General features: G+C 41.4%; 1 protein-coding gene across 1 annotated transcript; it reads right to left on the reverse strand.

The window, feature by feature from the left end:
* Positions 1 to 12,489: 12,489 nt before the first annotated feature.
* smad6a (SMAD family member 6a) lies at positions 12,490 to 23,361 on the reverse strand. The gene is made up of 4 exons (XM_012834642.2): positions 21,738 to 23,361; positions 21,082 to 21,138; positions 20,668 to 20,739; positions 12,490 to 13,438 (listed from the first exon to the last, which is right to left on the reverse strand). Exons 1-4 carry the CDS (start codon positions 22,522 to 22,524, stop codon positions 12,897 to 12,899), a joined length of 1,458 nt encoding a protein of 485 aa, XP_012690096.1. The 5' UTR covers positions 22,525 to 23,361; the 3' UTR covers positions 12,490 to 12,896.
* Between the last annotated feature and the right edge of the window lie 2,109 nt (positions 23,362 to 25,470).

Below are 25,470 nucleotides of genomic sequence, written 5' to 3' on the forward strand. Positions count from 1 at the left end.
TCCAAGTCTCCTCACATACCAAGCAAGGGCTCTGTGCCCAAAGTTACTTACTGTCAGCTACAAACAATCCTTGTTGTTTCAGCTGAGATAGTCAATATGAGCATTTTGATCATATTCACAAGGATGTGACTGAAAACTATGTGGGGAATTTAAGTCTATAGTTTTTCTGTTGGTGTTTTGGTGCACAGCAAAACAAAAGCTGGCAAGAGGACAAGATACCCTGCATTAGTTTTTACCCTTGTACAAAATAGAAATAAAGGGGAGACTTGGTTAAACCCAGTGGAAGGAACCCTTGCAAGAACCAAGGACCAAAGATCAGTTTGTCATGTTATGGAGAGTAAACTCTGTTCACATTCAGTGGATTAGACCATTTTGGGGGAGGGGGCAATAAAACCTAAGGGGCCCATTGTATGTTTTCAAACTGCACCTAGTAAGGGCAGCACCAAAAAGCTAAAAATGATGAAGATAATTTGATAAAGTTACCAACTGAGCTCATTTGGAAGAAACTGAAATATTAGACAATGACCAAAAAGTACCATATGCAGAAAAAAACTGAATATATTCTTTTAAATGTCTTATAATCTTTTAATTAAAAAAGTTATTGTTTTTTCTTATTTCTGTAATTGTGTGTGTGTGTGTAGAACTTGACTTGCATGCGAGCATGCAGGGTTTCCATCTGATACTTTCCACACTCAGGCAGCAGCAGATGCTTTATTTAGTGGAGCGGTGGGGGGGTTGGGGGGTGGGGGTGGCAGCAAGCATGCAACCTGTCCTAGCTTGCCTGGTTGACACAAACATAAAAACCTATGCAGGAGAAATAATCTGAATCACTGGTGGACTTGTTTGGTCCAAAACATCTACTTGCAAAGTATAAAATTCCTATGAACTTTCCCAGGGGAGTTTGAAAGAGTAGGGTATTTCAGGTTGATTTCATGGTTATATATCCACCACATTAATATCTTTTTAATACAGTAACAGACAGACATAACACAGATATTATGTTGCTGATAATACCTCGAGCTGCTGGCACAAAGCAAATGTATGAGCTTCAAAGCTTTGCAGGGAATCCTGTTCCCCTTTTATCTATTTCTGGAGTGCTACGGATGTATATTTTCAAACTTTGTGATTTTTTTCTCTTCTTTAAAACTTTAAAAATAAATGGGCTATTGTTTGCATTAGTAGTGTGTCTCTGTACACATATTGTACACATCACTTATTGCACATTTCAACAATTGCCACACAACAACTAAATGAATATAAGTTGAAAGTTTTTCTATATATTTTCACAGAAATGCATTAAATTCAATAGCATTCATATTTCAATTAAACTTAGGGTAGAAATGTGCCTTCTGTGACAGTAAGTTGAAATAAACCCCCAATCCCCCAACAACATGTACACCTCAAATTGCATACTATGGATGGATAGATAGATAGATAGATAGATAGATAGATAGATAGATAGATAGATGGATGGATGGATGGATGGATAGATAGATAGATAGATAGATAGATAGATAGATAGATAGATAGATAGATAGATAGATAGATAGATAGATAGATGGATGGATGGATGGATGGGGAGCTGCACTGCTCCCTCTGCAGAGTCTAACAGTGTGCTGGCACCTGTTAACTCCCTGTGGGACTGGACAACCAGGACAGCTGGCTTGGAGTGTGGTGGTGGGGGCTGGGAGGGCATATGGACAACAGCAGACAGGGCTGAGAGGAGAGGGGGGACATGCGTGGGGGGGTTCATGTGAAGAACCGCCCTGGACAAAAGACATGACGGCTGGATGAATAGGCAATGACCATGCATGCACAATCCAATAGATGATGGTGGCATTGTGAACTCCAGGACACAGGGGACCAGGGAAGGCGGCTGGAGGGAGAGGAGTGCGATCTCAGCTGTTGTCCCAAAGGAGGACCAGGATTGGGCACTACAAGAACAAGGTCCGTGTGTGCAACTGTGATAAGCTAACATGATACTGTTGCTAACCTGATAAAGCCTTACATGATATCTGGCCCTTTAGCTGTGTTTGGGCTCCTTTTGAGGAATTAACTGTTTGAACTGTTTCCAGCTGTATGCTCTTATTTCTGTTGAATCAGCCTATTTGGTGTGCATCACTTTGTTTTGTTGAAAAGTTTCTCTAATTATCTGAATTTGTGTGAAAAGGTCTTAACACTTGGCTCTGCAGTTCAGCCTCGAGGCTATGGTTTCAATTGTTTATGACTATACAGAGATATGCTGTTCCCAAGTGTGTTTGGAAATACCTTTGATTAACTCCTCAAAGAAGAAAAAAATGTTGTTGAACATCTTGTGCTCAAACAAATAATGAATCTCTACGGACATGTTATAACTGACACTGTGCCAATGTAAGCAATGTCTCTACAAGGGGAGGAACTTCAATGGAGTGCGTGTTTCTAAGGCTACCTGAGACCTCTGAGGCACCACAGGGTGTTATTAAAGCAGTTTTTATGACATGGCATAGCTTGGCAGGAGTGTTGAGATCTACCTGGCAGAATTTCAACATACCTGTAACATCAATGTCTCAACAGCTCTTGACAGAGTCACACTTGTGATCAAATGTAGTACATAGTGTTACGTTCCATATTCACAAGTCTTCCAAACTCCTCTCCACCATGAGTAAGTCTGAAATCTGTCAATGTCAACAACATACTCAGAGTTCTCAGTTTCATCTTCCCAGAGGGTCACACGAGGCTGAGGTCACAGTGTTAGCAGTTTGTGTGAAGTCTGCAGTTTTTACTGTGATTTATATAGTCTATTATTTGGAGAACTGCTTTATAGCGCATCACTGCAAATCACAGTTACAATAATGGAAATTGTACATCAATGAAACAGTATCTTACTGTAGAACCAATGTCTTGCATAGTACTGTGTATCGCACAATTGCGTTGTGGAAGAATACAAACCTTTTGTGAAAAGCTTTTGTAATGGTAGCCAGCAGGTATAGTGCTGTACAGTGAGTTAACTCACTCACTCCCAGACATCTTACGATGCATGCTAGTGACGCTAGCACACATGGGTTTTAGCCTCTTTGCTAGCATGTCTGCCTACCATACCTGAAGTTGCAAGGTCGAGTCCGATGCAGGACTGTGCTGTGCAGAAAAAGTGCAAAAATGACATTTAAGCTATTTAAGCATTCAAATGAATCAGGTCAGAAGTCCAAGCATTTTCATTTCTCTGCTTTGACCCATGACCCGGGTGTAAAGGTGTTAGAAGCATAGTACTGAAAGTGTGACAATATAAACTGATGCACACATTAAGATTATGGCGCAGTACAGGTGTTTTTGAATCTCACATGTCTTTAAAAGAGTTTATATATTAAAGGCACAATACATGAAGACAAAGATGTTCAGGTGGCGGTGTGTTTACAAGTGTAGGATATGTAGAATTTACATCCCAAAGAAGCTACAGTGCGTACACTTTATGGTTTATGAACTTAACAGTCTATTTATATTTAACAGAGTGAAAGTAGCGTACAGACTCATTGATGAGATATTCATCAGGAATCAAACTCATGACCAAAATGCTGCAAACACACTGCTTTAGCAACTGCCCTACCCGCTACAGAATGACCTGCTGTTCTAATTCATCTTCTCATGAATTTGAAATACAGAACAAAAACAGGTCTTTAAACTTATGAGCTTAACAAAAGTTAATGAAAAGAACACAGGAAAAGCTGCAAATAATAGTGTGACAGAACCTTTCCAAAATTCCTCAAGATTTTCATTCAGTCAAAAACCATCCAACTCATGAAATGGCTTACTACATTAAAATGCTTTGAAATCTACAATAATAAAAAATGATATAGCTTGTTTTGTATTTGAAACGTCAACATAGGCTAACAGTGTAACAGTACAAAAGTACATTTCTAAAGTGAATCTTATTTTTATTTTATATTCAACGTAACCAAATTCATTTTAAGGTGCCACTAAAAGTAGAGGTATCATTGTATGTTTTCACCTGCGTGAATTCCTGTAGCTAAGTTAGTAGAGCACAAAAGGCCTTTCTTTCCAGGTCAAAGGTTCCCCCTGAATGAATCACAGTTTCCCATAATGCAATTATGATTGACAGTAATTCTCTGCATGACAGTACAGTGCCTATCGCAGGTCATTAAACCAGTTTTGGAAAAATAATAACAGGAATTGTTTTTTACTTAACTGTGTTAAGAAAAGTTACCTGATGTGCTCCAATGTCAATAACAAATGCATTGAACAGAATGGATATAGCCACAACATTAAACATACCATGATGTACCAAAGTATTAAATTGGAGAATTGAAGTTTGATGGGTGTGGTTATTTCTGTAAAGTTTACCAGCAAATGCGAGATTTCCAAAAGTGTGAGCTGTCTGGCTGAATGGCTGACTCCAAAACAGTTCCGCGCAATTACAGTGTTCAAGACTCGTTTGTGGAACAGTAAAAACACACTGCAGACTGCAGACAGAACCACTGAAATAGAACCACTCTGAGGTCTACTGGTTGCAGGAGCAATCCTTTCAGCCTTTCTGTATATTTCAGTAGTCTTATTGGTACTTTAATATGTTACCAACAGTAGATCACTCTAAGCAACATCACAATAATGTATTGGTCAATTGCTGCACAGCAAGACACTGCTGTTTAAAAAAAAAAAAAAATTTACAGTAGGCTTGGTCACTGTTGACTTTGAGATAATGTAAAACATTTTCACAGCAGGCCTCTTGCCATTGTGAATTCTATGCCAATAAAATACTAAAAAATAACTATGTTACAGGCCATTAGCTCCCAAGAATGTACTGTGCTTTTTACAGTGCAGTGTAAAAAAAAACCCCACAACATTGCGTTGAGATATTCATAAATTCCCATTTGTGTTGTGCAGTTAACTACTTGCTCATTTCCGGCTCTAAGATTATACAACTTTTCCTGTAACTGAATATGACTGTTATATCAGAGAGGTTCCCTCTTTTGGTCCACAGCGAACAATTGAGAAACCACAAAGAAATCGTTTTAGTCTGTCAGAACACTCACTGGGTAAAGCCTCTTCAGAAATGACATGTTGTGTTCTACATTGAGTAATGACTCACATGACTAAGTACATTCAGTGATGAGCCAAGTCTACTGAAGTGACTGCTCTATTGTCCAAATGACTCTGATGATGAGGGTTTGCAAACATTAGTCATAGGCTTTGAGAGAAAGCGGCGCAAGACTCTGCCTGTCGCAATGAACGTCAAACATTTGCCGTAAGTCATTTACCGTACACATCACTCCTGCCAGGTATGACCCAAGTAAATCATTGATGATCATTTCCTATATAAAAGACAAATATTTGCACAGGGCTTTATTGTAAATCTTGAAGTACACAGTGATGGTCACGTCGATTGTATCACCATTCGATGCCTCAAGAGAGCATACAAGAAATGGATTGTCTACATTACAACAAGACCAATATCACTGGTCCTGTCAACCTGAAGATTTGTATTCTGCTTCCCCCTGTGGCCTTGAGCAGAACTGCATCACACTCTCAAGTATTTGCCATAGTAAATGTAAAGTAGGGCTTAACAACCTTCTCTACTAACTGAATAACACCATGGCATGGAGACATCAAGCAGCAATATGTCAAAGTATAAACATGCTTCTGAGTGGCAGAAGTACAGGTCATCAAGTATTCAACAGATGTCTAGCGTTTATGAACTAGTTTGTGAATTTCCCACTTTTTTCCAGATAAGGTGCCTCCAAACCTTTTTTCGTGAATAACATTACCTATTGCTTGAAAACAAATCAGTGCACTGTTTTATGTAAACTTCCATCTAAACCTGTAGTTATAATAGATAACTGTTGTAGGGCAACCGACTTTCTTTCCAGTGTTAGAGAACTTATTGGCCTTTACACTCACAGAGAAAACCCACTCTATTGGCCTTCTCAACTTATGTCACACAACTAACTGTACCGTACGTTTCTGATCACGGCATTTTCATCATATGGTTGCTCTTGTTTGATGCGAACAGTTTCATACTCACTGGCGCCAGTACGCATTTAGTCACAGACTTTCATGGCTAATTATCTTCTACCACAAGATGGCAGCAAACCTTCATCGTTTACTGTCACTGTGTTTCATGTCTCGTGGCATGCAGTCCTATTCAAAAGGTCTTCTCTCCATGGAGGCATTTCAACACCCTCAACTACTTTCATTAAAGGTCAAGCCACCTTTGTAGAGACTTCAATATGATTGACATGTGTTCAATTAATCATAGAGCAATTAGAGAATCCAAAAACTATACACAGGCCATTGGGTTAGGACATACATGTGTGTTCAAACAAAACATAAACAAATGTATAATTATTCGGAGGCATTTGCTATTGCAGCTGGATTATCAATACCTATCCAAAGATATATGCAACAATAGAACAGTGAAAGGAATCAATCTACTGAAATAATGCCTGAGAAAAGAGACAATGACATAAAATTATAGATATGATAAAAAAAAAATATATATTTGCTTTTATGGGTGACATTTTGTGCCAACACAGTGCATCATATCTATAGTGCATGAAACATTTTAAGTCCCATCAGGCTAAACAGGTATGATACAGATAATGTATATCTGCAGATTGTGAATTGTGGTAAAATACTGGTGCTTGTGTCACCTCTGTTCAAATCCCAGTACTCGCAGCAACAAGGGCAGCAAGATAAACAGAGAGAGCATGTCCACAGTAGCAAGAGAATCCAAGCCACTTGGTTATGTAGTCCTTAAAATACCCACATCTTTTGTCGTCGTTCATGCTTAATTTCCATTTCTCTTCACCGATCATGCTTGTGTAGACAGAACAGACAAAGGAAGGTAAACATTTGTTGTACTGGGTATCAGGTTAAGGCATCAAGAGAGGAGGTGTATGTGTGTGTGTGTGTGTGTGTGTGTGTGTGTGTGTGTGTGTGTGTGTGTGTGTGTGTGTGTGTGTGTGTGTGTGTGTGTGTGTGTGTGTGTGTGTGTGTGTGTGTGTGTGTGTGTGTGTGTGTGTGTGTGTGAGTGTGTGGGTGTGTGTGTGTGTTTAGGACCAACAAGCTTGTTTAGCTGACCCCAGTGAAAGCAGACCTCATGACAGAATGTCTGGCTGCTTGTCTATGCCCGGTCCACGGTGGAGCCAGACCGTCTGCCTGCCCCCAGCTTTGCTTGCTTGGAACTGCTGAGAACATCCGATCCCCTTAGAGAGGCCAGGAGAGGGAGGGCGGGAGGGAGGGAACACCCAATGCAGCACACCTTCCTCCTTATCTCTTACTTTTCCTCTGTTCATTCAGTAGCACTTAAAGCTGCCTGCTTGTGGCAAAGTTGGAGTGAGCTTACTTGCCTAAGTGTACTTCAGAATTAACACAAGAGGGCTTTAACGTATAACGAAATGCCAACATTCCCCCTGCTTATCACACTTATATACTTACTGTAGGCTGGGGAGGCTGGCGTGAAGAATTGTGAGTCAGCACACTTAGAAATGAAAAAATACCTCTTTTATCCACAAAGGACTGTATAAGTGGGTGAAATATATAAACTTCAATGGAACTAACAGAATGTTGTTATTTACTTTTATATTGGAGTAAAGCGAGAGAGAGAGAGAGAGTTTAAATAGAGTTAAAAATCTACACGAAAAAAAAATCTAGTAGTGTCATGAATTATAGTTTTGTGTACAACTGAAGCATGACGTCATCAGCAGACGTAATTATTCCTGAGCCCATTGTTCTTTCTGTTCTCTCAGCCTGCGTACCACCATGGCTATATAAAGCATCATTAATTAGAGAAAAGCAACTGCACACCCGGGACTCTCTGCACCTGAGTCTTCTCTGTGCATTTTGACACCTGCATAGAGAGGGTCAGCCAGTCAAGCCTCTCTGCACATTGTAGACAGTCTAAGTGGAATGAATTATTTAAAGTGGGATAAATACAAAATACATTATGAGGCCATTTTGAGTCAATTACCAAATGTATCCTGTCGGCTTAATTTGAGACTCAGACAGTTTTAGAGTGGGAATGTTTCTATCAGTTCTGCTTTCATCCGGTTCAACACTGTTCATGGCCTCGAGAAGTGAAATATGTGGCCACAATCCTGGGGTTTTGTGAAAGCCCTCATCACGTAGATGTTGAGGAAATGCACTGCGTTTTTGTTTCACAGCCAATCCCTGCTCCCAAAAATACAGCAGAACCAGCATGCTAGTCTGCTCAACAGCGCAACATTCCAAGGAGATTCCACAAATGTCTTCACTCCTGTGTAAATGAACTGGATATCATTCCCAATCAGAAGCGGGTGAACCCCACCGGCATCTTCACAGCTGCCTTTTACCCCATGTTACAGATGTCCATGTTTAAACAGCTCTCAAAACAGAGCAATAACGACCCTTAAATCATGACTTCCCCTGATTGAGAGGCTTAATAAGGAAACCTTGTGTGACGCCTGTGTTTGTTGTAGTAACACTGGAATGGCTTCATTAATGTTACAAAATGACTTTCATTAGTGGTGGAATGAGACCACCTCAGGCTTCCGAGTAAAGCCCTACTCACGGACCTCTCCTTCACCGCCCTGGCCCAGACTCTGCAGTGAAGCCACAGATGAGCTTATGAGGGACTGGCCAAGCAGTGGTCAGGCACACCACACACATCAACAGCAGATGGTTAAATCAGCCCTGCTGCTTATTATCTGTAATCAGGAGAGTCACAGACGAGGGCATGCTGAACAGAAGTACAATGCAAATTGTAGGTAATGTAAGATAATGTAATGAAATCCCATTATGCGTGATTTTAAATTATGGTTGCCATGGTAATGTGCTTGTGATATTGTTTACTAGTAGAAATAGTAACAATAGCCCATGTATCATACGGTTTCATTGTTGTCATTATGACACACTAAAGCATTACCATTGGCCATGACTTTCCACATAACTCTTTTGTGTTCTTAACCTAGCATACTTGTTACTCTCCAAATCCATTGTGCCATTATTTACATAATGTACTGTACTGTAATAAGTGTACAGGATTAGAGTTACTTAAATCCTTGATATAATCCAGTGGCATATTGGAGTCCTTTCAGTACAGTTTCAAAATGATGTACCCACACAGCTGAGAAAGTAGGTAAATCATAGACTTTTGAGGTTCCTTTGAAAAGTACTTCCTCCAATCGTGTGAGACTCTATCATACCGGTTTTCACATCTACAAATAATTTAAAGAATCCTTGCACAGGTGCAGTGCAACACAGTTTTAGCATAATGGCAGTCACCTCTCCACTGACTGAATGCTGCTAAAGTGCCCGACACATAAAGTACCTAAAAAAAAATACAACAATAATTTAAAATTGCTGTGCTTCTGTTCTGTTGGCTCCTATAAGTATTTCAACACTTTTCCAGTTCAGCTACCAAACAGACGCTGTCTTTTAACTGTATAATCAAAACATTTAATATATCACGTCAGTCTCAGCCCGAGGAAATGCGGCACAGCTCCACGCAGAAAGCTCTCTATCTCATCTCTCTCTTGCCCGGGGCTCATTCTTGCCAGTGATTCTTGTCCATGTTAACTTCTCTTTTAGCACACTTAACACATCAAATTTTGTCAGAATGCAGCTGGTCAAACCTGTCGGGACATGAAAGGGGCTGTGTGCATGTACCTATCAGGGAGGAATCCAAGGGAACTGAGCCATGTTATTCTTAGCAGAACCAGCAGAGGAGCAATACTTGCACTTTGCTACACTGTGTCTTGCCCTATCACAGTCCAGTTATTAGGAGTGCTAAGGTTGTTTTATGAAAATACACATCACTTTATTGCATACGTCTAAATCCTGTGATTATAATGTGTAAAATAGAGAGTTCGTATGTGGAAAGTCTAATTTAGAGGTAGCCATAGAGCTGGCAATACACTGAGAGAGTGGAAGCTAGAAAGCAAAAGAGGTGAGGACATCCACAACGTGAGAAAGGTGCTTGGAGTTTTGTTTAGCCCTGAAATAGCAAAGAACCCTCATTAGCAGTCTGCTTATATGCCATCGGTATATTCCAGAAGCATTGTGTCTGAACACACCTCCACTGAAATGGTGCTGAGTTTAAATTAGAACCCTTTGAAGCCCCTTTTAATGTTGCAGGCTGCAGTTTTGTTTTTCTAAATCAATTTCAACACACGTGAACAAACTCACAAACCCACACCGAGGTCAGTGCTCACCCTAGGCATACGTCTCATACCTCTGGAATGTTAAGCCTGACCACTGAGGCTGCATGTTGGCTTATTCTCTCAGTTTTTACCCTGGCCCTCCACGGGCTTGAGAAACGGCAAGGCGGTTGGTTATACGCTGTAAACACTGTCCTCAAGCCACAGGTCATGAAAATACTGTGCAACTGTAAACCGTTAAGGAATCTAAGATGAGGCAGAGCCATCAGTTCATGTAAACGTTCATAAGAACTCATTTACCTTAAAGCTTATACAGAGAGGAAGAGAGCGAGAGAGGCCAGAGCTTGTACAGGGGCAGGTAGATGAGAGAGGAGGCGGGTGAACCAGTAGCAGAGGAAAGCCGGGCAGAGAGCCACACATCCATGATGCGGATAGCAGGATATCAAACCTCCTCAGGGAAAGTTTAACACACAGTCTGTGAGCAAGAATTCTCAGGCTTGCCAAATCTTTTCTGTCCAAAACTTCTCTTCTAGAAGCTGAGCACCTTAAATTGCCCAAATATATTTATGCAACTGAAATGTCCATGTTCACAGCTGGGGTAAGGAAACAGTTGATTGCAGCATGTGCACTGATGACATCAGTCCAACTTATGTCAGGGAACACAGGCAAATCATGCACATTTGGAGAAATCAGAGGATTGGCTTTGCATCCAAAGGGTTCAGCCATAGGGTAGGATGCAATCATAATTTTCTTTCTTTTTTTTCAACTCCCTCAGGAGCAATCCCAAGCTTTAAATGTTATTACTTTATGGTATTCTGGTGACCCTACTTACCTGTGTCAAAGCTGAGCCATTGTGCAACTACTCTGACTGATATATTACACAACATATTGTACTCAATATCATTTGCGTAGATCTTGTTTGTGTATAGAAGACCAGTGCAAGGGCATATGGGACAAATCCACGCACAAAAGCTAACAATACTCGAAACATTAACCCTCAAGAGTTAGTGACATAAAACAGAACGGAGACAGTTTAGCATTATTGAATCAGTCTCTCTGGAGTCATCCAAAAATGCATCCTTCTACTTCTCCTTACTTCCACACACTGAACTTGGAGTAACGAAAGTACGCTTGTGGCTGAAGTTTCATCGCCTGGTTGGGGTTAATTGGATGAGGAATGCTTTTGTGATTCAAGGGAAGAAAGAAAAAAAAATGTTCTTGGCGCGGTTTCAAGGGGAGAAAGTGGGCTGTGTTTTGGCTTAGTTCTGCTGAAAGAGAAGATTGTGTTCACCCAGTCTCAGTGTCTCAGTTTAATTACTACAGCGGTTGACAGACATGGTGCTTAAAGAAACAAAACAAGGACAGCGGACAGAAAGAAATGTGACTGGAAGTCTATGCCATGGATATTTTAGGGATATGTTTATAGATCATAAATGTATGCGTTTGCTGTATTTTAAAGTTCAGTGTATAAGCATACGCCAAAAAACATAATAGATTACAGATGATGTATCCATAACTAAAATCCAACCAATGCCATGTTTGGGGTTTAATGGCTTCTTTACTTTGGTACAGTTAAGATCAAGTGGGTCTTACATGGAAACAGAGAAAGGCCGTTACCATGCAGAATGGAAGTATCCAAATGACTTAAACTTATTAAAAGCTGTCCTACATTTCCTAAATGACAATGAGTACTTTTCATGCTGACCTCACAGAGCCATGTTCTGTGTCTAGCAACTGTGAAATAAAAAACACCAGGGCTCCCACTGCAGCAAAGCTTACACAACTGCCAGTCATGATGGTAATATGGCCTCTTCCTTGGCATGTTTGCATGCTTCTGCTTGCCATTTCACACAGGAATCAAAGGCTCCTCTCCCGCTAACATCATTACTGGAAGTACTAGACAAGGCATAGTTCTTTTGATGTCTCTTTAGAAAGTGATGTTTCAGCTCAGCAGCACGGACATAGGCCATATTATACAAACTATTTCCATGGTCGTAGTATAACATTCATGAAACAAAGAAAGAGTGCGGAGCTCGGAGGGGGGAAAAAACCACTAACCATAGATAATGTGCATGTGGCTTTGTGAGGCTTGTTTTAAAAGGGACAAGGTGGGGCCTTATAGACTGCTGAGTGAGCAGATAGAGCAGCCATGCCATTTCACTGCTCTGCAATGGTTGGATTGGCCTGCTCAGTGTTATCTTTGACTTCAACACAGGGAATATTCAATAAAAGGCAGCAATGACTTGGATGTCTGGATGATAATTATTTTGAGTGATTCAAGTTTTACATGAATTTGTTTCTAATAACTAGTCTAATGAAATGAGAAGTCAATGGGGGCGAAACATATGAACGACAATCAAGATACAATCTTATATGAATACTTTATTATCAATGTGTGAATGGCCTTAGCTTTTTTGTCTGGGCATTGATAGTATACAAAAACTATACACCAAAACCAGGTTTTATCTTCGTTTTCTTTTGAGTGACTTCTCAAAATGGCATTGAGAGACTCTATATATGTCAAATATAGAGACCCAAAAGTGCATTATTCGGTTTCTCTTAACTTCATCCGTATACACATTGCACCATACATAAATAATCACGTTTTGTAAAAATGACTCATTATTTACAAGTGTAATATATTTCTCATAATATATATATATATATACACATACACATACATACATACATACATATGTATATGTATATATATAAAACTTTATATTAAATCTAGGTAGATTACATTTCAGATAGTGTTATGGTTGTTTGCTATCTGTTGTTAAGAAGAATCTCCAGCCAGCAGGGGCAGGAGGTAATGAACTGTCTGGAATAGCAGGGTCCCCAGCCTTTAGCGAAGCTGATGCGCACACTGTTAGGGTCATATGGCCCATCCAGGTGCTCCGGCTCCTCTGCGTGCTGCAGATGAGAGGACTTGTCGTAGTCGAACACCTTGATAGAGTAGCCTGGCAGGACTTTGCGCACCACCAGGCTCCTGCCGCCATTGGGAATGTCCAGCGTTGGGGAGTTGACAAAGATAGGGTGCTGGCTGCGGTTGTAGGCCCACACTCCATCCGGCTCCTTGCTCAGCAGGATGCCGTAGCCAATCTTGCCCCGCGTGCGTTGGACGGTGCTGCTGCGGTGCTCCAGGCTGAGCTGGCCCAGGCAGAAGCCTGTGCCTTGAGGTAGGTCATAGAAAATGCTGATTGAGTGCTCGTACACCGTGTAGAGGCGGCCCACCCGTGTCCGATTCTCCCAGTATGCTACGCTGCACCAGTGGCTTTGCTTCAGCGGGTCAGGTGATGTACTGGTATCTGCAAAGACATTACAACTATCAGATTATGCATCTCCTGTGAATATGGTAGAACTCAGCAACAGTTCATTACTAGCCATTAAGCACCCTTTCTGGACTTCAGATATCATCTGTTACTTTATGTACTTTATCGAACCTGTGTAAAGACTACACCAGTTAGGTACCTAAAACAAGATCTAACCTGCATTGTAAAAGATGGTGCGAAGGCTGCTAGCTGAAATTTGCTGGCCACCTTTGTGTGCCCTCCCCCCTCCCATGCAGGGCATAGGGGTACCACACAAAGGTGGGCGCCAAAACAATGGCAGGCTAAAAATATATATACGAGTCACATAAGAACGGGAAATGTCTTTGTCATTTAGTTATTTTTGACTTTCTATTTGAAGAGGACCTATACGCTTTTCCAGTGTTTCCCTTTCTTTTAGTATGTTATAGCATGTAAACTGTCTGAAAAGTTACAAAGCCATAAGTACACGCCAGAGGGAGTAACTCTCTCCCACAGAAACCACTTTTCTCAGCTGCCTGAAACGCCTTGTCGAAATTCCAGCCCCTTTCCTTTGTTACAAGATGATGCAACCTCGTAACACAAACCTTACTGCCTGCCTTGCTGACCAATCAGAACACACTGGGCTCATCAGGAGGGGGGGCTTAAAGACACAGGAGCTTTGGTCAATTTACATGAAACTTGAAACTAACAGCTAGCTAGGTTTATACTGAAAATTGGTCTTGTTGGGTTAATTAACATTTTGGTTGAACGTGTACAGAAGACAGAAGGAAAAGGGGAAACGCCGTCATTTGCTTTTCCTTGTAACAAAAATGTGTTCTGCTAGCAAGCTTCCCTCAAACAGAATGTCTGCTTCTCTGCAAAATTCAGCTTTGACTTGGAAGAATGATGTTGCCTGAAACGTGCATGAATCGGAAACGCCGTAGCGGTCAGTGAAATGTAGTTGTTAAAGAGTTTCAGTTGTTAAAGAATTAAAGTGGAATGTCTTTGTACAGTCCGCTTCTTAAAACAACAGAAAGTGGAGATGCCACAAAGTCGCTAGCTAGATAACTGAACGCAGTGCTGTAATGACCATTCCCCCTCTTCCCTGCTATTCCTCTCCTTTTCCATGTCTCTTCCTAACACAGGACATAAACAAATGAAGTGTTTGGTAGGGGTGTCAGGGGGCCCTGAAGGGTGCCAGGCCCTCTTTGTGAGGTTAAGTTCGAGCTTTGAAAACACCTCTAGGTAGACAGCTAAGTCTACGTTATATTGAAGTGAATTCAATTGTGAAGTTGTTAAATAATGGTTGATTAATGATTTCAGTCAGTGGTGAACAGAATAGACTAGAAAAGTGATATTTGCAATACCTGAGGTTGCATACCCCTCAGTAAATGTTTAAATGCACCCCTGCCCATTTCTATACTGTTGATTGTGAGTGAGGACTGTTTAATTCCTAAAATATACCCACAACAAATGACCAAAAACCGGTAGCTCTAAAGTAAGCATCAAAGGACATACATAGCTACACAGTGTGAATGTTTCTTGGAGACCCTTAATGGGGGGATTTGATACTGAAGGGGCATGAGGCCTCGAAAGGTAAAAAAAAGCAAAAAATCTGTCATCTCTGCCGTCAACACCCCCAGCTCCCCTCCCAGCATTCCAGTCGGGTGAGTGGGCCAGTCGGGGGGTCCCCCTTTCCCCTCGACCGCCCCTCCCTCTGCAAGCTGCAGGCCGGCATTCAGCTCCCTGACAACTTAGCGCAAGCCCGCGACCCCCTGACCCCCCCGCCTTCATGCTATCAGCTCTGATTAACTCGCACACAGAGTGATGCCATTATTTTGCTTCAGAGAGTCTATTGACACAGAGGATTTAAAGCCTAGGCCTGTGGCCCCATTCCTTTCATTCTCAAACTTCTCTGGGGCTAAATGACCTCCTATTAACAATCTCCTTTAAGGTAGTGCAGCCCAGATACACTTGCACATTCTCCACTCTAACCTCACCGGGCCTTCCTGCTCCGTCAAGTCCACCATGATGCAACTGACCTTTTAGGGGAAATACGGACACATGAACTGGTACACACACACACACAGACATACACACACACACACACACACAAACACACACACACACACACACACACACACACACACACATTCACTCACAGAGTTCACAGTGTCTCGGGCCTCGTTTGCCAGTTGAAAATATCTTTCCTCAGCTATAAACTGGTCTTGGACTTATGGATCTCCTACGTCTCATTAGTGCATTCTGCAAGACAGCTGACTGACTGGTGGGACAATGAATTAAAGTGCATTGTTTACCAAAAATGAAAAATAGTATCAGGTATACTTTTAAGATAATGCCTTCAGTACTAGTGTTTTGAGGGCCTCTGAAGATGGTGTATCTGGTATGTAGACTAGAGAAATTATGTCTTAATATTGTTTCCACGTTAACAGTTTACAAATGAGTGTAACAAACCGTATATTTGTGACAAAACATAGCCTTTTCGACAAATACTTAAGCTTTAAAGCACTTTTCAATCAACCAAGCGCAGTCGCACACACAAGCTTCATCCTCTAGAAAGTTTTTAATTTTCAAATTTCATATAACACAGTGGGAGAAAATCCCCCACTTCCCTAACCACCACAGAAGGGAAGGGGAGGCAGCGAGAGGGGGCAAGTCTCTAATCCTGTGCCAAGGATTAGACTCTCCTCCAGCTATTAGACTGTTCCACCGCACTGACAGAGAGAGGGAGGGAGGGAGAGAGAGAGAGGCCGGGGGAGTACTTGTAAGGATGCCAAAGAGACGTGAATTCAACTTCTGACTCAGCCATAATAAACTTAGGGATTCTATTATTTATGCCTGTGGAGAGAGTTGTTTCGTGTTATTAGTGCTTTACGGCATTCCAAAAATGTGAAATCCAAACTACCACAAAAAGAGTCTCTGTCTCTGCCGTTAGACTGGCGTCTTTATAGGGCAATGAGGAAATATTCATATGTCCTTTGAACAGAAACAACCGGACATCAAACAAACTACCGACATGCCCAACAGAGACATAACACTGCTGTTTATAAACATGGCCTAATCCCATTTACTAACTAGCAGCAATATTTCATTTTGCTAATATAAAAAAGTACCCGATTACACAGAATGCTTACAGTTACTTCTGCACTGTTAACAAGTTCACTGAGCTTCCAGTTCACCAAACTTGAAGAGCAACAATGAAAAATGAAAGGTTTCTGTCACAATACCTTCCATGACAGATTTGTATCTTGTTACCCAACTCCCTATGATGAAGCGCCTGTGATGAAAACCTATCTATTGGTCGATCCCCACATCAGACAGGAGGGAAATAGGTTGTGTCAGGATTATATGAGTCAAATCCTTCATTCCCCATCACAACACGGCACAGCCAAACGGACCCACCCTGCAACCCAACACGGAATGCCACAGAGCAAAGCGGCAGGGGCACCCTCTAACCCACCAGATTCTTTAAAGCCATTCCACACAACAACAAGAAAAGACACAAAAAAAATAACACAGGGGAAACAATTTCAAACAATCAATAGAGTCATTCCCAATCAACATCTGCAAGGAATCTTTAGGTTAAACAGAACGGCAGGATTTCATTAGGCAAATTGCACACGGGCAGAGGCACTGAGGGGAAGAGGAAAAGCCACAGTCAGTCCTGTAATTCAAACCTTATTTTAACTCGCTGGAGCCTGACTGTGCAGACAGCACTGTCAAACACAGAGGCAGGCGGAGGACATGTAAATGAGGAAATAAATAATATATGACACACCAAAAGAGGATCTACGCTTCTCATCTGCCGACCGCAAGATTTTTAGTAATTGCCATGGTGCCAAGAGACTTCTCATGCCTAATGTGAAAAGGATGGGGGGGGGGGGGGGGATAGCTCATCCACAGAAACTTCACAAACTCGCCATTGTTGGGTCACAATTTGATTTGTAGCAAGTACCCAAAGCTCTAGAAAGTGGCCCGATGTCTCTGAAGTGTGTGCCTTTTATTTGCGCACTTCACAAGGCAATCTTAACATCTTTGGGTCAAAGGTTACGATGCAAGTTTACAATGGTTACAATGCAAAAACATTGTTATCGTTATAAAACATGGTGGGGGCATTCAGCTGCCATTTACTATCAGACTAAACATGGGAAGACTAGAGAAGGCAGGCACAGTAGAGTGCCAAGATTTGACATGCTGAGCAGCCCTCTGATCAACTACAGACTATAAATGTGGTTTCCCCAGATCCAAATTCAATATTTACATTACAATACTGAGTGAAATAGACACTATACCACAGCACTGACGACAAAACAGACACATCCTAAACTAGTAAAAACTACAGTAAATCTTCTCAGGCAGAAAAAAAACACAAGCAAGCTCAGGCCTATAGTCTGCCTGGCATAATCAGGCAGACTATAATTTCACCGCATACTCTTGGCCACAGGCATGTTAAAACACCAGACTGACAGTCAGGCATTCCATTCATTTTTAATGGCCCTCTTTGCCCCAGGTTTGCTGCCATGACCCCATGCCCTGGAGTGATGAGGGAGCTCTAAGAGGTATTGGACCACGTCCTATGGTACGGAGCACACCAGGGAGCCTGCATTCCCGTAACTCCTGCCTACCAAACTCAGGGGCACCCCGTACAGCACAACTGGCTTTCAAATTGTTCTGACTAGTCCTCTTCAGAAATGTCTCCGTAGCTACCCTCAAACAATGGGGGATGAATTTCTGGTTCATGATAGCCTGCGAATGTAGCAATACTACATTCGCAAATACATAGAACAGATTATGTTTTTGTGTATTTACCTGAGGGCCACTTCATTTGACGGTTGAACATACAAGAGTACGAGGGAATGCGCTGGTTACCTCTGCCAGCCTGAGCGACACGTAAATGAGGAAAACGACACCCTGCTTCCAGAGCGCGATGCTTAAGATGCTGGGGCTACGCACGACATTCCTTAGCTTCGCATGGCCATCAAAGGGCCAATTCATTGACTCATGCAGCTTCTAAAGGAGACAGGTTTTTCTAACAGGATGTTTGTTTGAGGCCTCACTTCCCTTAAATAAACAACCCACAAAGCCTGATTTCTAGAGGCAGCCTTCCCAGTCACATCATGTCCATACTATGCACTCAGAGGAAAAGTGCACCAATACTGGGAACCTAACTGTGTCCAACCCATGTGATTCAAACTGTAGGCAGAGCTAAATCCAAGTGGGGTTTTTTTCTTCTTCTTCTTTTTTTTTTAACACTCGCAATTCATCATTTATCCAGTGTGACAGATTTTGGCAGGAGTGTAGGGTTTTATAACACCCTGGGGTTACAGTAGGTCTCTTCCAGATTTTGTTTGATAGGCAGCAGTCCTTTATGTGTGTAAGGAACTAGATGTGCTACAAGTGCTACAACAGTCTTGTGCATAAAGCTGAAGAGACACTTTTGGAACATGCACGGAACGTGTTCCAATGAAAAATGGTGATCTGACCAATGACCTTTGACCTTGGGCACCTTCTATTTCTCAACATTCCTGACCTCTCAACAACACATCAGCCACACCATTAGAGGCAAATAACTGAGTTCCAACAAGAATGTTCTTTCATATTGGTTTTGGAGCATTAAAATGTCATATGACCACAATGTTGGCAAGATCGAGTAAAAAAAGAAAAAAGCCCATTACATCTGATAACAAGATACAGCAGATACAGTTTAATGTAGCCACACTGGTACATGTTAGCAAATTAATACACAGAACCAATACTTCAAGACATTACACTGGTGTGATGTTTTGAAATGAAATGTGGAATATGCTCAGCTAAGCTAGACAACACAAACACTTGGGATAAAATCATTATCAACACAGTGAAGTTACACCTCCAGCAAAGCCTCCCAAACAGCTGCAAGTGTACAAGACCAAGGTATACAAGTTCCACTTCAGTCTAAAAACTGATTATGACAATGACTGTTCAAAGAACCGTGGCTACACCTTCAAATTATAGCATATGCAGCCAAGACTGATAATATGTCCAAAAGACGTATTCAAAATTACATAGGTTCTGTGGTAGATGGTTTCACAATGCTAAACTGTTTCTGTACTTAATGCACAGTATTCCAGCAGTGAAAACGCTTTGACTATGGTTGGATTGTGCTGCAAAAATGCCTTCATAATGCCTTCATTACAGCACTCTGAGCCTAAGAAACGTTTCACTTGAGTGGAGTTAAAAGATGTGTATCTCAATACTATAGCAACCCATGCAGGGGCGCATGCCATCAGGAAGCCATCCCACTGCAGGTACATAAGTGGATGTCGTTTCAGTACCCCAGGACAAGCGTGACAAGCATCCTGTCAGGATGCTTCGGATCTCAGGCATAAACACTAATGGTTCCTGTGACACTTCAGTGGAGTGGTTTCAGTTCTCTAGACACTACTTCCAGGTCAGCACAGCCTCAAAATGTGCCTTTCTAAGGACTGTCTGGAAGATGGTCTAAGTGTTACAGACAGAGTCATGACAGGAAGACTAGAGATAATTGCTGTTTCATCTCGTTGTGAAATTTGACTAAAAAGATTAGTGGAGGGAAGGAAGATCATTTCACAGCAAAAGTTGCTACAGATAATCCAATCCACTGTTCAATTAATGGGTTCTGTCACATTTTTCAGGGGAGCCAGTTCGATATAATGATACAATACAATCATGCATACAAATAATTTTTGCTGCATAGACCTCATTTACCTAACAGAGCACAATGATTTGGAATGCTGAACTTTGTAATAACAGGTTGGCCAAAAAGTATGACAACCCATGGCAGTGTGGATTGTTGTTAGGAAGCTGCTGTGTTATTGTACACTCCTTTGAACTTCCTTCAGGGGAGGAGCACTAAGTTGGTATGCTGGGAATGAATTGCATTCTCTATTTGGAGGGCCATCATACTCACAGATATGAGCTAAATAATCTGAAATGACACCTTGGTGAACCTCTTTTGAGTTTTCATACACACCTAACCAGCCAGAGTGTATTCTTGGTTTCTGAGTTTGCATATCTAACCACTAAAGTCGACATATAATTATGGGAATAAACAAATAAGAGAGTTGAATAGACTCGAAATGGGCGTACATTTTTCACTGAAGCACACACACTATTAATTGTAAAAAGCAAGTCTTTACAGTTTGAGGGATCAAACCAGTTGCAATGACTATTCATACAAAATGGATAATTGCATGTTAGAAACTCACCTGAGCAGTCCCTTGGTTTCACTGGGTGGGTGACCTCATTTTCAGTGTAGGACAAAAGTGGATCTGTCTGACCTATAATAATCACAAAAAAGTCTGTCACTATGCAGAAATTATTCTGTTATATTTAATTATAAATTATAGGTAATTTTAGCATTCTGCATTATGCTGAAGGCAAATGACTTTCCTTATTCACCTGGAATAAAATAATCCTTGGAGAATACCAGTTGAATTGCACTCAGTCAGAAACATTACAAGTTTCTGCCAATAGGATCACATTAGCTTTCTACTGAGAAATTCACGACATGTTCCTTATACTTTAATAAAACAAGTTTGAGTGGAATTCCAGATTATTAAAGTTAGCAAAAGATCTCAGACAGGTGGATTTTTGTAAGGGGAAAAAAGGGGATGCCTTACCCAGTGGCTTGGGTTCTGCTGAGGGAGAAAGCCGCGAGTAAGGAGGGGGGGGTGACTCTAACAACAAACAAAAAGAGAAATTAGAGATAATTGATTTTGTGTACTTATTAGTTCGGGTTGGAACACTAAAGTAAACATACAATGAAATAGTCACAAAACTACTCTTTTATAAGGCCAACACAAGAGGAAACCCATTGTATCTACAGTAGAACTATATCGCCTATAGCATTTGTGCTACATGATTTATATGGCATTAAATAAATCTGTATTTCCAAAGAAACCCACGAATAATGAGCAACTTTGTTTGTTGGCCTAATAATTAAATACATTCTCTCCCATCCTCTTACTATATAGAGATATCCTTCATATACAAATGCTCTCCACATAAGGCTCCATGACAGTAGAGCCAACTGGTGAAGTAAGTATCTGTTAACAGAGCTTCTGTCCTTTGAATTTACAACCTGACAGCTGCCACGAATGCTGTCAGTGTGGGTGGGGAGAAGTAACTAGTAACGTCTTTATTCCAGAGACAGAACGTTGAGTTTTACAGTTGGCTTAGGGAATGATTAGATGGTGTACATAATAATGAAATGTGTCATTTTAAAAACAAATTTAACACACCAGAACTAAGGTTAAGATCGTATGTTCATTCCTACCTGGTCCACACATGCGGCTGTAGTGGTAAGGGTTGCAGCAAACCGCCTGGTTCTCCAGACCCCAGAAACTCCGACACTGGCAGAGTGGCTTGAGCTGGGTGGTGCGCTGCAGGTCGGGCCAGCGGTAGAGTTTGCAGAGCAGGTACTGAGGAGGAGCTGTCTGGCTGCCGATACGCAGCTCCGTCTGCGATGCCATCACGCAGTGGCTCAGCATTGCGCCTCGGGACTCCACGGCCTCCAATAAAGTATCCAGCGACTTTTCATTCAGTTTCTTTAGAAAGGCATAAGTAGCCCGCTTGAGCTCTTGATCGACCGCTGCCCGTGTTTTTACATCTCTTCTGTCAAGACCGACAGATTCACGGAGACTACGGTTCCGCCATATCAATTGACAAGGAATAATGTCTTTAGTCCTAGTCGACACTGGGCTTCTAGGTCGACTATGGTCCAAATCTTTAAACAAACAACAAGTAACCCCTCTACCATCGGTTCCTTGTGCAGACCTGGGGCATCCATGCTCAAGGACACACATGGTGTCACAATCATTGTCCAAAATGACACTCGCTTCCCTACTTTCTTCCAGATTCCTGCTGTACACTCTCCCGGGGTTTGCAACCCTTGTCATCGGCATATATTCCGTTTTGGGGATTTTCTCTGGATTGTTGTCAAACGATTCATCCCAACCCCCTTCACTGCTTTTACTACAACTTCCATCTTCCCCATCCGTGTCTGGAATCAAACGGCTTCTCCAGAGTCGCCGTACAAGACCTGAGCGTTTCGACCTGAACATACGACACTTTCTTCTATTTTTATGCGTCCTTTATGTTTGCTCACGATTCTTGCGATTGAAAATCGTGATATGGTCGTCGTGCCACATCAATATTCTGTAGCCTGAACGCCGTGCAGTGTAAGCACAGCCGGGGGCAGTATGTTTGTGGCCGAACCACAACATTAGCTAGAATGCAAGCTACAATTGTAGCTAACGTTATGTTGTATCAAAGAGGATATTCTGTTATAGAAATTCCGCGTAGCCTAACCTATAACTAAAGTGGTAGTCTACGGCGTGAACCTTTTGGTCGCTTCGCAGCATTTACCGCTCGACTAACAGGATTTTGCGATTGTCCATTTCAAAGTCGCAATCTAGCTGTTTGGCTTTTAGATGGGTCAGTACAAGAACGGTAGAAACGAATAATAATCGTAGAAGCTCACCAAAGACGAAGTCTACTTCTCGGTCGCTTTGTTTAAATTACTTTCCTTCTTCTTTGGACTTTGAACTGCTTCAGATCGCCTAACCTATTATTGTATAAACTCCCCTCTGCGAAATAATCTAAATTAATTCATAATCCAGTCTTCACGACAAACCTAAACCAGCGATTTTGAACGCTTGAAGAAACAAAATGATTCTCGTCGGATCCTTAGAGCTGTGCAATCTTAAGGGATGTGCTCCTATTCCATGATCAGGACTCGTAAATTAGGCTGGCATTCCTCGACCATTTCTTTCGTCGATTCCCCCTTTTTCTTCTTCAGATAGGCTACACACACATACATTCATACACACGGGGCCCCCGAGGAGTGCAACGGAGCCATTGGCTGATTCCCATCATGTGCTAGTCTAGACAGTTTGGCGGCTGGGAGCAGCACTGATTGTTGCGCAAACATGGTTTCAAGTTTCTTAACTCTTAAAGGCGTAATTTCCGCCCGCTTTGAGTTAACACTAAACAATTCCGATGAATGTGTTTACTGTTTTGAATGACGATTATAGAAAGTTGCATAGCATTATTTAGTCCAGACTTGGATGGTCCTATAATTTCAACAGTATTTTGGAGTATTCAAAATGCTGATAGTAGCCTGAACTCGCTTAATCCATATCAGAATAGTGGCTTTTGCTATGATATAGCCATTATTGTTATAATGTTGGGTTGGAGTAGGCTATAGGTAGCATATGTGCAATCGCTGAGGGAGCCAAAATTCTAGTGGGTAGGCTACGTGCATTAGTTTCACCTTGTGGTTCAGGACCGCCAGTGGTCATCATCATTATCAACTCTCTCATTGATATTCTCATGGGCGTCGTTTGACCTACAGCCCCGGATGTTTTATGAATAGTCCAATTATTGTCTTATTATAGATCTCAATTATTATTTTATATATATATATATATATATATATTTTTTACAAAAACAAGAATAAGAAAAGATAGCCCCGGATCTATTAATCTGTCATTCCGATCAGACATGAAAGACATGAAAGACTTGATGGAAATAATATTATATCATTGATCAAAATTGCAAGATGGCTATGTTTTGGGTCCTCTGTGTGTCATGAAAGCGAAACTAGCGAAAGAGAGAGCCCGGTTTCAGGTCTCGTTATTGTTGGCATCTGGTAGTAGCTAGCAGGCTAATTCACTAAGACAAGACTTGAGGGCTGTGGATACAAGAAGGTTTTTCAAAAACCTCCTTCCTTCTGTTATGTGTGTCTTTTTATGTGAATTTATTACCCAATTAAATTTGTGAAGCAGACAAGATTTAGCTCTTTTTCAAGAAAAATGGCAGCAGTGTAGAAGTGAGTGTTATTTTCAATTACCATAACAGCACAAATAATTTACATGAAAATCTCCAAATAAATACACAGTATTTACCATAGGTGATCGTGATTTCTGAGGTACAAAAGTGATTAAGTTAAGTTTTTAAATAATCCCCCCAAGTCTTTGAGTATGTATGTGAAATTGCAGAAACTTGCGTCATTATTTTCTTTTTTTTCTGGGGAAGGACCCCCATGTCCCACGCTGCTTCCATTGTGCCCCCACCCCTCCATGTCCATGTCAAGTGTCAGTGTGACCTAGCATAAAATTGTTTTCATGTAGACAAGCAGTGCAGTGTTATGGATGTGGTAATGTCCATGTGAGCCTGACAGACGACAGGCCCTGCATGTCTTTAGACTTTCTATTTCGCAAACTCTGTCAAAATGGCGCATTTAGCTGCCAGAAGCTAAACATGTTTCCCAGTGGAGGATGCGCCCGGACCCCCCCTACAGGTCTGGGCTAAGCCCCGAATGTTTTCAACTCCTAGCATCGCCCCTGGATATTCTCATTTGGCAGGTTGATTATAGGGTACTGGTGGTGCAATAGCAGGCTTAAAAACAAACTGCTCTCTGCGCTAGCATCTAGCATTTTACAATTACACTATAAGGGTACCTTGTTGAGGTGTTGTACCAAGTTTTTCGTGTATATATACTCTAGGCAGAAAATATAATTTTACGTTTATGTTCCTCTGGCAGGAATTAAAGAGTTTATTTGCTACCATGTGGAGTCCAGAGATGCGGCCGCGCCCCTAATATGTAAGTTCGCTTTGAGTAGCAGAAGTTCAGGAATGAGGGCCACCAATTGGCTGTCAAATCTTACTCCCATGAGAAGGACGAGGCCCTGACATAAAAATGGCACAGACCAATGTGTACAACAATCTGTGATAAAATCCTCAAAGCAAATAAACTGAATTAAACTCTTTTGTGTAGTGATAACCTATTTTTCTGGGACTAATTATCAGTCTATATCTGCTTTGAGAAAATATAATTGACCTGGAATAAAGGCATTAGTGGTAGTGTCTGATTCAAGAGATCAGTCGAATCGTGCATGCAAACTCATACGGGACAAACAAAAGCTTACATCACAGAGGCCTCTGGCTTTTACAATTGGCAAGCTATTTGAACCTCTTCTGCGAGACCATTCTTTTTATTTATTATT

The sequence above is a fragment of the Clupea harengus genome, chromosome 6, assembly GCF_900700415.2.
Source record: "Clupea harengus chromosome 6, Ch_v2.0.2, whole genome shotgun sequence".
NCBI classification, from domain to species: domain Eukaryota; kingdom Metazoa; phylum Chordata; class Actinopteri; order Clupeiformes; family Clupeidae; genus Clupea; species Clupea harengus.